At 40.3% G+C, this 15,569-nt stretch overlaps 1 protein-coding gene across 1 annotated transcript; it reads right to left on the bottom strand.

The window, feature by feature from the left end:
* Positions 1–9,081: 9,081 nt before the first annotated feature.
* Positions 9,082–9,681, bottom strand: LOC148553559 (uncharacterized). Its single transcript, XM_088493219.1, has one exon. The coding sequence runs from the start codon at positions 9,679–9,681 to the stop codon at positions 9,082–9,084; it is 600 nt and encodes a 199-aa protein (XP_088349345.1).
* Between the last annotated feature and the right edge of the window lie 5,888 nt (positions 9,682–15,569).

Genomic DNA, 15,569 nt, shown 5'->3' with positions numbered 1-15,569 from the left:
ATGGAAAGAATGCAAGATGGTCACTATAAGTGATAAGGGGACTGAGGAAGAGCTGAACAAACCCTTCGAACACTCTGGAGATACTTCAGTGGAGAAGCAGGAAGAGGGTGACCAAGAAACCAAAATTACACAAAAGGAGATGCTGAAACTCTATGCACCTTTTCCCCAAAGACTCAAGGGTGGTGTGGAAATGAGAATATACTCAAAGTTCCTTGATATGTTTGCATCTCTCCATGTAAACATACCATTCATCAAGGCTCTCCAACAAATGCCCTCGTACATTAAGTGTATGAAAGAGCTGCTGACCAGGAAAAGCTCATTCAAAAGAGGGCAAACAATAATGCTGAATAAGGAGTGCAGTGCTCTCATTCAACCAGAGTTGCCTACAAAAAGGAAAGACCTAGGGAGTTTTCACATCCTCTGTACCATAGGAGAAACAATGTTTGACAAAGGAATCTGTGACCTAGGAGCAAGCATCAACTTAATGCCTTTATCCCTTATGAAGAAGCTGCAGATCAATGAGATAATGCCCACAGACGTAGTCATTAGACTGGCTGACAAAACTCAAAAACAAGCAGTAGGAGTGGTTGAAAACGTGTTGGTAAAGGTTGGGAACTACTTCCTTTCCACAGACTTTGTCATATTGGAAATGGAAGAGAGTCACCTTCACCCAATCATATTGGGAAGACCATTCCTAGCTACAGCCAAAGCGCTCATAGATGTGGAGCGAGGAGAGATAATACTGAGGATACATGACGAACAACTTGCATTCAATGTCTTCAAACCCTCACAAGAAGCAGATCAGGAAAGCAAGGAACCAAGGGGAGAGCACGACAAAGCACTGGTGGAAGAAACAAGCATTGAAGCACAAGCTTTGCACTTGGGAATCCCTTTGGTTGATGAACAAGACAGTCGGCAGTTGTCACAGCAAATGGAAAACCAAGAGGAACCTAAACCACCAGAGCCATATGAGACCAGCAACAAAACTTCCTTGGAAAAAGAGATCACAAAGAGCAGGGCAACATCAAAAGGAACAAAGAAGAAGGAACCAAGGAGATGGTGGAACAAGAAGATCCCTACAGAGGATTTTTCTCCAGGGGATAAAGTGATCTCAGCTTATTTCTCAGATATCCACCTCATCTCCCCACCATCCCATCTCAGCTACCTAAAGTTTTCACCATCAACAGGATTCTCTCCTTAGAACATGTGGAGATCCTTGATGAAGCCAATGGAGATAGATTTACTGCGAGGGGGAGATTTGAAGCATTACCAACCACCCTGACAAAGTCAGAACGTCAAGCTAGTGACGCTAAAGAAGCGCTTCATGGGAGGCAACCCATGTTTTATATGCTTTAAAGTAGTTAATAATGCAAGGTTCATGAAGTCCAAATCAACTTTGACATATACTTGAATGAATCCTTTTATGCAGCACATAGTGAAGAACAAGTTTGGTGTTCAAGGCATACTAAGAAGAGCATAAATGCAATTCATTTCATGTTACTCTTAGAGCCTTGAACAAAACTTTGTACACCACATGGACACAAACTAAGTTTGGTGTCACCAATGTTGCATACATAAACAATTAAAAAGTCAGTTGGTTTGCATTCATGAATAGCACTTAGTTAGTTAGAAATAAAAACTTTAAAAAGTAGTTATCCCAAAAATTTTTTAAATTTTGCCGCCATTTTCCACAATTCCATTAATCACATCCCTTTTGTTTTGTAGGAGAATTGATGGGACAATTGAAGGAGGAGGGTTCGGCCACCACAAAAGCAGAGGACTATACACGTGTCCTCAAGAGGAATGCATCGGGATCCAAAAAGATCTAACAGAACAAGAGGAAAGGAAAGTGAAACAGCAGAAGGAAACATTGAAAAAGAAGATGGAAGATGCTGGCTTCTAGAAAAAGTTGATTGGAAAAAGCAAGGGAAGTGGGGATTCAAGCACTCAAGAAAGACACGAAGAGGACAAACAAGAGAGAGAGCATGGGCACCCCCGTGAGTAAAAGGTTGTGGAGTTCCCTCTTTGTTCCATCTTTTTCAAGTTTTAAATAAGGAAAATCATGTATGAAATAGAACATGTTTCCATGGAAGTTTAGGATTTTAAATTCTGCCTTTAAGTTTTCATTGCGTAGGTCTATGCTTGCTAGTCTAATGTCACTATTGCATTTTCACCTTGCTTACTTGTATGCTTGTCCTTTAAGTCAAATAAAAAGAGATGTTATGAAAGACCAGAGTGATGTTCAATTTGTGGAGTAAGTTCTTAAGCTTGTGGTGTAGTAATTACTTAGCTAAGTTGGTTCACCAACAAGGTAGGAAGCCAACTATCTATCCTAAATCATATGCTTGAAACACACCCCATGAGACTAGCTAAATAACAAGATCCTAATAAGAAAAAGGGAAAGAAAATGAAAGTTGAGAAATAAAGAAAAAGAGTAAGAAATAAGGCTAGGCACCAAGGGTTGAATCTTAAGGCATGTGTCTATGGTGCTCCTGTGGAAAGGATATACTTGGATGAATAAGCTCTCAGGGGTGCCTTATCACTTGGTAACTTGGGTTAACTAACCCGGGATTATCAGCTGAAAGTCCACTATCAAGAGTAACCCTTGCTACATAGCACTTAGTAACCCAAAGAGGTGCTGGACACCAAGGTCTCAAGAAGAAAAATAACAAACCATGTGCCTGGGGTGTGAATGTATGGGGGAAAGAGACTTGAGAGAGTAAGTCCTTAGGGGTGTCTTAACACCTAGCACCTTGAACCAAATGGTTCGGGAGTGCTGGCTGAAAGCTTATCTTAAAGAGTCGTCCCCTTACAAAGCACCTAGTCTAAAGAACACAATCAAACCCTGACAAGACAAAAGTCTCATAGGTTGTAATCAAGTGAGTATTCCAGGGCATGGTAAAGTTCTGAAAGCCAATGAAGGAATGAACCTAAGTTGCTATGCATGAAACCCCATAAAACCAAGGACATGACTTCCACAATAATGACTCATTTCTCTTGTCATTTCATTCATCATTCTCATGTTTCAGTACTTGCTTAGGGACAAGCAAGCTTTAAGTTTGGTGTTGTGATGCCAGGGCATTTTGGCCAGTTTCACTGACCTTTTCTTCACTGTTTTATGGTAGTTTCATGCATTTTCTTAGTTAATAAGCAAGTTTTGGGTAGATAATCACTTACATCTTGATTCAAGCAAACATTGTGAATTTCATGTGATTTTATGAGAATCATGCATGAATTGAATGACAAATTGGATAATGCATGTCTCATAACTTGGATTAGAGCTTTGATGCACTTTATTTGCTTGGTTTCAGGACAAAGGAAGCAAGGAAGAGCCACATTAGCAGCCACGTTAATCTAATTAACGTGACCACTAACGTGGAATGAGAATAAACTTGCAATGTTAATGAAAAAAGTTATTGCCAATAACGCCTTCAAAACCATCATGGCCCACGTTAATTGCCACGTTAACTACATTAACGTGGTAGTTAACGTGGAGAGAAAGGGAGCTCCAGCGTTAGTGGTAAAAGTGAATACCACTAATGCTCCAAATTGGCAATTGGCCACGTTAAGAGTCACGTTAACTCAGTTAACGTGAACTCTAACGTGGAAAGGAAAGACAATGCCAACGTTAGTGACACTCACCTTTGTCACTAACGTTGGACTAAGCCCAATTGGCCACGTTAAGAGTCACGTTAACTACATTAACGTGAACTCTAACGTGGGAGGAGTAAGGAATCGCCAACGTTAGTGACACTCACCTTTGTCACTAATGTTGGACCAAGCCACTATGAGCCACATTAGTTGCCACGTTAATTGTATTAACGTGGAAGCTAATGTGGAGGAAAGAATTGATGAGGCAACGTTAGTGACACTCACCTTTGTCACTAACGTTGGAGATGGCAATCACCACCACGTTAGTGGCCACGTTAAGACAATTAACGTGAGGCACTAACGTGAGAAGGGGCGTTTGGAGCATTAGTGACAAAGGTAAGTGTCACCAACGCTCTCGAGGCTGAGGCATGCCCACGTTAAGAGCCACGTTAGTTATACTAAGATGGACTCTAACGTGAGAAAAGGGGGGCTAAGAGCAATGTTATTGGCAAAGGTAAACGCCAATAACGCTTGCGATGGACCAAGAGGCAACGTTAGTGGTCACGTTAGTGCCACTAACGTTGAAGTTAACATGAACCATGTTGGGCTAGGAACGTTAGTGAAAAAGGTGATTGTCACTAACGTTCTCGAACCCACATTTTCACTAAACGTTAACGCCACTAACGTCCTAGCTAAAGTCCATGCCTACTTCACACTTTCTCTGCAAGTAAAGCTGAGCCCACTGAAGATTTTAAACTGCTTCAACTCAAGATCCAAAGGCCCATATCCAAAGACTTGAAGAGCCAACTAGAAGATGAGAAGAGTAGTATATATAGGAGTAGTTTTGAACTAGAGAGGGAGAGCTTTTGGCCATTGGGAGAACTACTCTCTGTATAATTTTACTTTCTCTGCAACTTTTAGTTTTACTTTGAAAATGTATTTTCCATCTTTGCTTTCCATTCCTAGAGCTATGAACAACTAAACCCCTTTCATTGGGTTAGGGAGCTCTGTTGTAATTTGATGGATCAATAATAGTTTTCATTATTCTTCTTCTTTCTTTTCTCTTTATTTTACTAGAAAGCTTTCAATCTCCATCCAATTGGGTAGTTGTCTTAGAAAAGAAGCTATTCATACTTGGATCTCTTCGGAACCTTGGAAGAGGAATGAAGAGATCATGCTAGAAATGCTTTCTCATGTTGGACCAAATTGGGGTTTGGATGGATATAGTGACATATAATCCTACCAACATTTTGATTTTGGAATACATGTGGTATAATCAGTGACCACACTTTATCTCTTCTCATGAGCAACTAGACCAAGGAATTGGCTATTGATCAAGATTTGAGAGATTGAATTACCAAGGAATTGGAATTCAATCACTTAAGATTGCCAAGGAGATAAATGAATGCATTGATTGAGGAAGAGATGAAAATGAACTTGATCCGGAGAATACAACATCTCCTGAGCCCAATGAACTCCCCATTTCTGATCTTACCCATTCTCTTTACTTTCTGCCATTTACTTTTATGTTCATCTTCCCCATTTCCCATTTAAGATTCTGCAATTTACTTTCCATCATTTACATTCAGTCCTTTATTTCCAGTAATTACATTTCCTGCCATTTACTTTCCGCCATTTAATTTCCTGCAATTCTCCAATCAAATTCTGCTTAACTCAACTAGAACATTCCTCCAATTAAAGTTGCTTGACCAATCAATCTCTGTGGGATTCGACCTCACTCTATTGTGAGTTTTTACTTGACGATAATACGGTATACTTGCCAAGGGAAATTTATTGAGAGATAAGTTTTCGTGCATTAATGGTTTGTGAAGAACTCCATCAAAGCTTGAAGATATTAAGATTGAAGAATGGAGCTTATTGGAGACTCAAGCATTGGTTGATGTTCAAGGATAGCTTTAAGCACAAGCCACCTGTTCATACCCTGGGTCGAGTTATCCGACCTGGGATGTTTAGCGACAAAGCGACTGACCTCTTCAGGTTAGACTATCTGACCTCTTCTCAAAGAGCTCGGCCAAATTGCCAGGAAAGCCCAATAAAGGGCCCAAATAGAGGAACACGACCCAAATCCAAAGGCAGCCCAAGCCTATAGAGATAAGGGCGGTTCCCTTGAAGATAAGATGACCTCACTCAAAGATAAATATAAGATAATATAACTAACTTATCTTATCTAAAAAGGTCACTTCACACTACTATAAATACACTGGAGCACCCAGGTACCACCATCCTCCGGTGACGAAGGATCAACACTGCCACTAAGCCCAACAAGTCGGACACAACAGCTCCGACCAGTACCAGAGATCTCGTCCGAGATCGACCTATAGTTTCAGGTAACCCTCAGAACATTGGCGCTGTTGCCGGGGAACCTGGAAGTCATCCCACCACCATGGCGGACGACCATGACAACAACCACGATTCAGATCTAGAAGATAGAACGCCGCACAAGAACGCGGACACTACACCAAAAAATACTTCTCACATTAACAAAAACAATGATTCACCAAATACGGGAGCTGAAGTGGCGGAAATTGGCGAGTCAAGAATTGTTATAAGATATGCGTTGCAAGTATAGTTCTTAACCAACCAGAATTCCGCTTATCAATTTAGAAGGGTTGTCACGAAAATTAAAATTAAAATACTGGGAGTATGAATCCCAGGTCGTCTCCCAACGAGTTGCAGAAAGGTATGCTATTTATTAATCAGATATTTTCAAAAAGAGTTTGAGTTGAATAAACAGAAAATTATATTGGAGAAATTAAGTAATTTAAATAAAAGCCTTGACTGGGAGTAGATTAGTTGGAAGCCCTATTCTTGTTGCAGTACTCTCAAGATTAATTGATAATTGAAGGTTGTTCTGTTTAGTTATCCCTTACTAGGTAAGGGAAAGTCAAACAAGTTGGAATGCTGTTTCTATTCACAAGTCACAATCCGCTTACTTGGAAAGACTGGCGTTAGTGACTAGAGAGCAATCCAACAATAAACCCAATTACAATTTCTCTTTTGAGCATTCCAACTAAAGGGTTCCTTTCAATCAACTCCCCATCAAGTTAGGAAACTACTCGCTCATTGTGAATGTAGAACTCATAACATAGGAAAGGGAATTAAAGAAAGACATGATAAATAAAACTCAAGGGAATCAATTAAAAGTAAAAGTAACTCTTGTATTAATAAATTCTAAAATAATCCAATAGTAAAATTGAGTAAATTAAAGGACATGGAAGAGTAAAGCCAAGTAAAGAAAATGAACTAGAATGACGAAGTCTTGATGAGGTAATAACTCTTCTCAATATCCCAATGCAAAGAGCAATAGAAATTAAAATTCTATGAACTATGAATGTGTAGAGAGAAAACCGAGAGGAGGAGTAAAACTAGATCTAAAAAAACTAAAATTGTGTAGAATGAATGTTGTTGTTGGTTTCTACATGTTCTCTGGCTCTAGTCTGCTTTTCTGGGCCAAAAACTGGGTCAAAACAGGGCCCAAAATTGCCCCCAGCGAATTCTGCAGATTATGCAGATCGCGCACATCACGCGATCGCGTCATTCATGCGGACGCGTCATTCGGCGTTTTGCCCTGCCACGCGAGCGCGTCATCCACGCCTCCGCGTCACTTGTGCTATTATAATCCGCGTGGTTGCATGAGCCGTGCGGCCGCGTCACTGCGATTTCCTCTCTTCCGCGCGGTCGCGTGAGCCATGCGGCCGCGTCACTTCTCGCTGGTCATCTCCTCAATTTCTTATGTTCCTTCCATTTTTGCAAGCTTTCTTTCCAATCTCTAACTCATTCATGCCCTATAAAGCCTGAAACACTTAACACACAGATAACGGCATTGAATGGAATAAAGGAGAATTAAAATACATAATTAAAAGTCTCTAGGAAGCAAGTTTTCAGTCACGTAATAATTTTAGGAAGAAAATATAAATGCATGCTAATTATATGAATAAATGGGTAAAGATCATGATAAAACCACACAATTAAACACATTATAAACCATAAAATAGTGGTTTATCAACCTCCCCACACTTAAACATTAGCATGTCCTCATGCTTAGTTGAAGGAGATAAAACAGATGAGCAGGAACATGTAAAACTCATGTAATGCAATGCAACCTATATATGTGAATGCAACTATATGATTCTTGTCCACTTGATCAATAGTAAATAAGCTCTTCAAAACAATTACAAATCAAATTCTACTAATTCAATTCTCATACAGTAAGAACAGACAAAAATGCAAGAAGGCAGCTCATGAAAGCAGGGAACATAGAATTTCAAGCATTGAACCCTCACTGACGGTGTATGTACGCTCTAATCTCTCTAGTGTATAGGGCAATCACTCTATCCTTCTCTAATCATGCTCTCTAATTTTTGTTCTTCTCCTAATCAATCAACAACATTTAATATACCAATGCAAACATCATGAGGTCTTTTCAAGGTTGTAATGGGGCCAAGGTAATGGTAAGGATACACATATGGCTAAGTAAGCTTATAAACTGAATCTTTAATTAACCCAAGCCTTAACATAACCTATATATATATTCTATATAACTTTAGAATTCATACCTAGCTACCCAGAATTTCCCTTTCACATTCTATACTCATGTATCAACTTTCTATTTTAATTTTATCATACATGCATTGATGTTTGAATTCTTAACTTAACATTGGGGTAATTTTGTCCCCTGATTTATTTATTGAATATTTTTGGTTTTTTTAATATAAGCATAAAAATAAACATAGCTTATCAATGCACATAGATTTTTAATTCTTATAGTTTCACATGAGTAGGTATCCAAATTTCCATTATATTATCATGACACATTTCTTTATTATCTTTTGTTCCCACAATTTCCCATACTTAATTAGCACACACAATTCTATCTTAAGCTAACCAAAGATTCAATTTGGGATATATAATTGTTTTTCCGCTTAAGGCTAGTAATATGGTAAAATATAGAACAAATGGGATTTAAAGACTCAAAGTGGCTAACAAAGGTAATTGAAAGGGTAGGCTTAATTTGGATAAGTGAGCTAAACAAATAATGGCCTCAATCATATGCAAACATATAAATATAATAAACATTGGACATATAGGATGAAACAAAATATAGATTACAATCATAGAGAAGCAAACACACAAGAATAAAATAATTATGGTTAAATAATGTAACCATGCATAAAGGCTCAAATCTCACAGGTTGTGTGTTCTTTAGCTCAAAAATCATGTTCCAAATACAACTTCAAGCAAATTTAACATAAAAATTTTAATTAAAATTAGTGAAATTTTGTTCCAAAAATAGAGTCTTAGAAGAAACTTATTGTCTTTTCAATCAAGTAGAACATGCATGCAACTAATCTATTACTATGCAATTTATCCTATTCTATAAAAGAAAAACTAACTAAATATCCTAATTTATTGGTGTTTAGGGAAGAGAAATTACCTCCGAAAGTCAGGTACTGATCGACCTCCCCACACTTAAGGCTTTGCACCGTCCTCGGTGCCATCTGTCAGAAACAAAGGTGGGCTGGTAGCAGTATCTCCATAGTCGGGGCCATCATGGCTTCCTGTGCTGGTAAAGGACGTGGAGTCCGGGGTGTCTGAGTCCTTGAATTTTCCCAAAATCAGCTCCTTGAGGTATGTAAATCGGTGCTTGTTACGGCGCTCTCTCATCTTAGCTTTGTGTTCTTGCCGATCCAACCTTTTGAGTATCTGATGGAGCAGTTGGTCTGTTGTAGGTGCTTGTGGTGTTGAAGAAGAAATATCTGCAACCAGTTTAGTAGGATGGCTTGTGGTGGCTGGTGGAGGTCTGATGTATTTCCCGTTAGGGACATACTGATCATCCCGTGGGAGCATGGCTTTGGTGTCCCCTGCTCTGAAGGAGACTCCGGCTACTGAGACAAGATATGAGACCAAGGCGGGAAAAGGTAAGTTGTCCGCAATTTGTACATGTCCCATGGCATTCCGGATGTGTCTTGGTAGGTTCAGAGGTTGGTCTGTAAGGATGCACCATAGTAGGACGGCCATGTCTGCAGTGAAGGAGGACTCGTGAGTGCTCGGAAAGACGTAATGGGACATGATCTGTGCCCATACGTGAGCCTCCAAGGTAAGTGCTGAAGCCGAAATTCCCTTAGGGCGGGTATGATGGTATCTGTAGATCCATCTGCTGCCAGGTAATGCGATAACTCTGAGAACAGCGTCCCAGTCAAATTGGTATATCTGGCGCTTGAGTGCGGCTTCTTGAAAGGCGTCCAATCCTTCTGGAATAGGGGGAAGACCTAGAGCTCTTTGAATGGCCTCTTCTGTAATGGGGACTTGCTTCTGATGGACAAAGACAGACTGCAGGGTTGGCAGGTAGAAGTTGGAGTAGAACTCGACTACCTAAGAAAGATTGACCTGCCTCGGCTGTCTCTGTAGGAAACCCCATTGTCTTTGTGTAATTTGCGGCTCAACAAAGGTAGCAATATGGTTTGGAAAGAGAAGAAGGTATTCGTTGTTGTAACTCCTTTCTGCCAGGATGGGGAACATCTGCTCACATTAGCGATTGGGAAATCGCGCAGTGTCCTTTGCTGGGAAGGCTTTTTCTTTATCATCAACCTTTATAATCCTCTTAGTTCTTTTTGTTGAGGGTATAACCGCAGTTGAAGAGGGCTCTGCCACTAGTGCTCTCTTTGTTCCTCTCCTTGCTGTAGATTTGGGAGTAGCTTTCTCTTTGCCCTTCTTGGTGGCCATTCTGAAAAAGAGAAGAGAAAGTAAATAAAATTCAAAGAGATAGAGCAAGGAAGAGAACGGAAAAGGGTGGTTATGAATGCACATTAAAAGGTAAATGATGTTAACACATGGTCATGACTACATGTGAAAAGTCATCAACGGAAAATAGTTAGTGCATATGATGACAAGTGAATGCAAGATGTTTATTGGCATGTTGGCAAAGGCATGAGTAGCATAGATAAAGCATCACTCGTAACAAACCATCACGTTTGTATTGACAATTAATTTTAATTAATACAATAGTAAAGGGAATTTGTGAAAAGCAAGCATTGAATAGTAGGATAATATAGAAAAATGCATAATGCCATATGGGCTTTTTCACAAATACATAGCATGCATGGTAAATAGGGTATGGAAAGTATGAAAGTGAACATGCAAGCAATCCTTTTAAAATATATATATATAATTGTCAAACAATTTAACAACAATCCACAAGCATATAATGAGAAATAATGACTCAAATAAATTTCCAACACCAAGTAAAAAGGAAAAAGAAAGAAAAAGAAAATAGGAATAGTGAAAGTAAAAAGAAAAGAAAAGAAGATAACATATAAAAATAAGAAGAAAAGTAGAAAACTAAAGAGGGAAGAAGAAAAAAGAAAAACCTTGTTAATGGGGGTGAGAGAGAGAGTGAGAGTGTAAAAAGTGAGAAAGAAGAAAGAAGGAAGAAGGGAGGAGGAAGAAATAAGGAGGGGAAAGAGAAAATAGGATTCGGGGGGGAAAAAGATAAGATAAGTGGCAAATCAGGGAAGCTGTGCGGCACAATCGACGCGGTCGCGTGGGGCACGCAGTCGTGCAACTGGCGCTTATACTGATTGACGCGGTCGCGTCGGTCACGCGATCGCGTGACCCGTTTTATGCCACTAGCGCGAGGGCAGCCTCGCTCTCGCACAACTCTCTGTTCAAAATTTTATTTTCGCCAAATCTGGGGTGACGCGATCGCGTGGGGCATGCGATCGCGTGAGTGGCCATTAGAGGGATATGACGCGGTCGCGTCGGTCACGCGACCGCGTGGGAAGAATTGTGCGTTCAGCACCAATCCAGCACCACTCTAGCACAACTTTCGGTCGTGCACCCTTTTTACGTCGAAATCCAGGGCACGCGGTCGCATGGGTCACGCGGTCGCGTGAGAGGCCAATGTTCCCATGGGACGCGAACGCGTCGGCGACGCGGTCGCGTGGGACGATTTGTGCCACTGGCACGCCTCCAGCCACACTCCTGCGTGACTCTCTGTTCACTTTCTTATACTTCTGATCCACCTGCGACGCGGACGCGTCAATGATGCAGTCGCGTCCCGTAAAAATTTTTTTTTATATATAAAAGTATGGAAATGCAGATGCATGAAATGCACTAATAAGGAGAAGAGTTATTGAATAGGAAAACTAAAAATAAAGAAAAGAACGATCATACCATGGTGGGTTGTCTCCCACCTAACACTTTGCTTTAACATCTGTAAGTTGGACGCTCCACTAGCTCAGGCTTTGGCTATGTGGGGATCTTCCAAGAGGAAGATCTCGAGCTCCTTGTTTTTCTTCATCTGCTCGCCATGGTAAAGCTTTAAACGATGTCCATTGACTTTGATAAGTTCAAAGCTTGAAGGATGGCTTAGGTGATAAACTCCGTACGGTTCGACCTTCTCTACTCTGTATGGACCTTCCCATCTTGATCTCAACTTGCCTGGCATGAGCCTCAGTCGAGATTTGTAAAGGAGGACTAAGTCCCCAGGTTGGAACTCTTTTCTCTTGATGTGCTGATCATGTACAGCCTTCATCTTCTCCTTGTATAGTCTTGAGTTCTCATAAGCTTCTACGCAAAGGCTTTCCAGTTCTTGCGGTTGTAATTTCCTTTCAGCTCCGGCATTCTTAATTCCCATGTTGCACTCCTTTACTGCCCAAAAGGCTTTGTGCTCTACTTCAACAGGGAGATGACAAGCTTTTCCATAAACTAAGCGGAAAGAACTCATCCCAATGGGTGTTTTGTATGCTGTTCTATATACCCAGAGTGCATCTTGTAGCCTGGTGCTCCAATCTCTTCTATGAGGTTTGACTATCTTCTACAAGATACGCTTTATCTCTCTGTTTGACACCTCGGCTTGCCCATTAGTCTGAGGATGGTAGGCTGTTGCAACCTTATGAATTATTCCATGCTTCTTCATTAATCCTGTTAGTCTCCTGTTACAAAAATGGGTGCCTTGATCGCTCACGATTGCTCGTGGTGATCCAAAGCGACAAATAATGTGGTTTCTCACAAAGGAAACAACAGTGTTAGCATCATTAGTGTGGGTGGAAATTGCTTCCACCCATTTGGAAACGTAATCCACAGCTAACAATATATAAAAATAACCATTAGAATTTGGAAATGCACCCATGAAGTCAATGCCCCAAACATCAAAAATTTCACAGAAAAGCATAATTTGTTGAGGCATCTCATCCCTCTTGGATATATTACTAAATTTTTGGCATGGGAAACAAGATTTACAAAATTCAGCAGTGTCTCTAAAAAGAGTAGGCCACCAGAATCCACAGTCTAAGATTTTTCTAGCTGTTCTTTGAGGGCCAAAATGTCCTCCACTCTCAGATGAGTGACAGGCCTCTAAGATGGACTGGAATTCTGATTGAGGCACACACCGTCTAATTACCTGGTCAGCGCCACATCTCCATAAATATGGGTCATCCCACATATAATATTTAGACTCACTTTTCAGCTTGTCTCTTTGATGCTTAGAAAAGTTTGGAGGAAAGGTGCGGCTAACTAGATAATTAGCTACAGGTGCATACCAAGGGACTACCTCAGATACTGCTTGCAGGTTATCAAATGGGAAATTATCAGCTATAGGAGTGGGATCATCTGTAATGTGCTCAAGGCGACTTAAATGGTCTGCCACTAAATTTTGGTTACCACTCCTATCCTTAATTTCTAAATCAAATTCTTGTAATAGCAGTATCCAACGTATAAGCCTTGGTTTGGACTCCTTTTTAGCTAATAGATATTTTAGAGCTGCGTGGTCTGAGTACACTACTACCGTCGTACCAAGTAAATAGGCTCGGAATTTATCCAGAGCAAAAACAATAGCAAGAAGCTCTTTCTCAGTAGTAGTGTAATTGGACTGAGCGGCATCTAAAGTTTTAAACGCATAAGCAATAACAAAGGGGTCCTTACCTTCACGCTAAGCCAGTGCTGCTCCTACTGCATGGTTGGAAGCGTCGCACATTATTTCAAATGGTTGGCTCCAGTCTGGTCCTCTCACAATTGGAGCTTGAGTCAGGGCGGTCTTCAGCTTATCAAATGCTTGTATGCAATCCTCACTGAACTCGAACTCAATATCCTTCTGCAGTAGTCTAGATAAGGGAAGTGCTACCTTACTGAAGTCCTTAATGAATCTCCTATAAAAACCTGCATGGCCTAGGAACGAACGGACTTCCCTTACAGAGGAGGGGTAAGGTAAACTAGAAATAACATCCACCTTTGCTGGATCTACAGAAATGCCAGTATTAGATACAACATGTCCTAGTACAATCCCTTGTTTAACCATAAAGTGATATTTTTTAAAATTTAATACAAGGTTTGTATTGACATATCTATCTAATACTCTACATAATCCATCTAAGCAAAGGCTAAAAGAATCACCATAAACGCTAAAGTCATCCATAAAAACTTCCATACAGTCCTCAATAAGATCAGAGAAAAGACTCATCATGCACCTTTGGAAGGTAGCTGGTGCATTGCACAGGCCAAAGGGCATTCTCTTGTAAGCATAAGTCCCAAAAGGACATGTAAAAGTAGTCTTTTCCTGATCCTCAGGAGCTATATGAATCTAGAAATATCATGTTTAACCATCTAAAAAGCAATAATGTGATTTACCTGACAGGCATCTCAACCAAGCCACTCGTAAGGATAGTTATAAAATATGCGTTGCAAGTATAGTTCTTAACCAACCAGAATTCCGCTTATCAATTTAGAAGGGTTGTCACAAAAATTAAAATTAAAATACTGGGAGTATGAATCCCAGATCGTCTCCGAACGAGTTGCAGAAAGGTGTGCTATTTTATTAATCAGATGTTTTCAAAAAGAGTTTGAGTTGAATAAACAGGAAATTAAATTGGAGAAATTAAGTAATTTAGATGAAAGCCTTGACTGGGAGTAGATTAGTTGGAAGCCATATTCTTGTTGCAGTACTCTCAAGATTAATTGATAATTGAAGGTTGTTCTATTTAGTTATCCCTTACTAGGTAAGGGAAACTCAAACAAGTTGGAATGATGTTTCTATTCACAAGTCCCAATCCGCTTACTTGGAAGGACTGGCGTTAGTGACTAGAGAGCAATCCAACAATAAACCCAATTACAATTTCTCTTTTGAGCATTCCAACTCAAGGGTTCCTTTCAATCAACTCTCCATCAAGTTAGGAAACTACTCGCTCATTGTGAATGTAGAACTCATAACATAGGAAAGGGAATTAAAGAAAGACATGTAAATAAAACTCAAGGAAATCAATTAAAAATAAAAGTAACTCTTGTATTAATAAATTCTAAAATAATCCAATAGTAAAATTGAGTAAATTAAAGGACATGGAAGAGTAAAGCCAAGTAAAGAAAACGAACTAGAATGACAAAGTCTTGATGAGGTAATAACTCTTCTCAATATCCCAATGCAAAGAGCAATAGAAGTTTAAATCCTAAGAACTATGAATGTGTAGAGAGAAAACCTAGAGGAGGAGTAAAACTAGATCTAAAAAAACTAAAATTGTGTAGAATGAATGTTATTGTTGGTTTCTGCATGTTCTCTGGCTCTAGTCTGCTTTTCTGGGCCGAAAATTGGGTCAAAACAGGGCCCAAAATCGCCCCCAGCGAATTCTGCAGATTATGCAGATCGCGCACGTCACGCGATCGCGTCATTCATGCGGACGCATCATTTGGCGTTTTGCCCTGCCATGCGAGCGCGTCGTCCACGCCTCCGCGTCACCTGTGCTATTCCAATCCGCGCGGTTGCGTGAGCCGTGCGGCCGCGTCACTGCGATTTCCTCTCTTCCGCGCGGTCGCGTGAGCCATGCGGCCGCATCACTTCTCGTTGGTCATCTCCTCAATTTCTTATGTTCCTTCCATTTTTGCAAGCTTCCTTTCCAATCTCCAACTCATTCATGCCCTATAAAGCTTGAAACACTTAACACACAGATCACGGCATCGAATAGAATAAAGGA

This window comes from Arachis ipaensis, chromosome B7 (genome assembly GCF_059453495.1).
Source record: "Arachis ipaensis isolate K30076 ecotype BB chromosome B7, ASM5945349v1, whole genome shotgun sequence".
NCBI classification, from domain to species: Eukaryota; Viridiplantae; Streptophyta; class Magnoliopsida; order Fabales; family Fabaceae; genus Arachis; species Arachis ipaensis.
The sequence above is the reverse complement of the archived record's forward strand: the minus strand, read 5'-3'. Positions and strand labels throughout refer to the sequence as shown.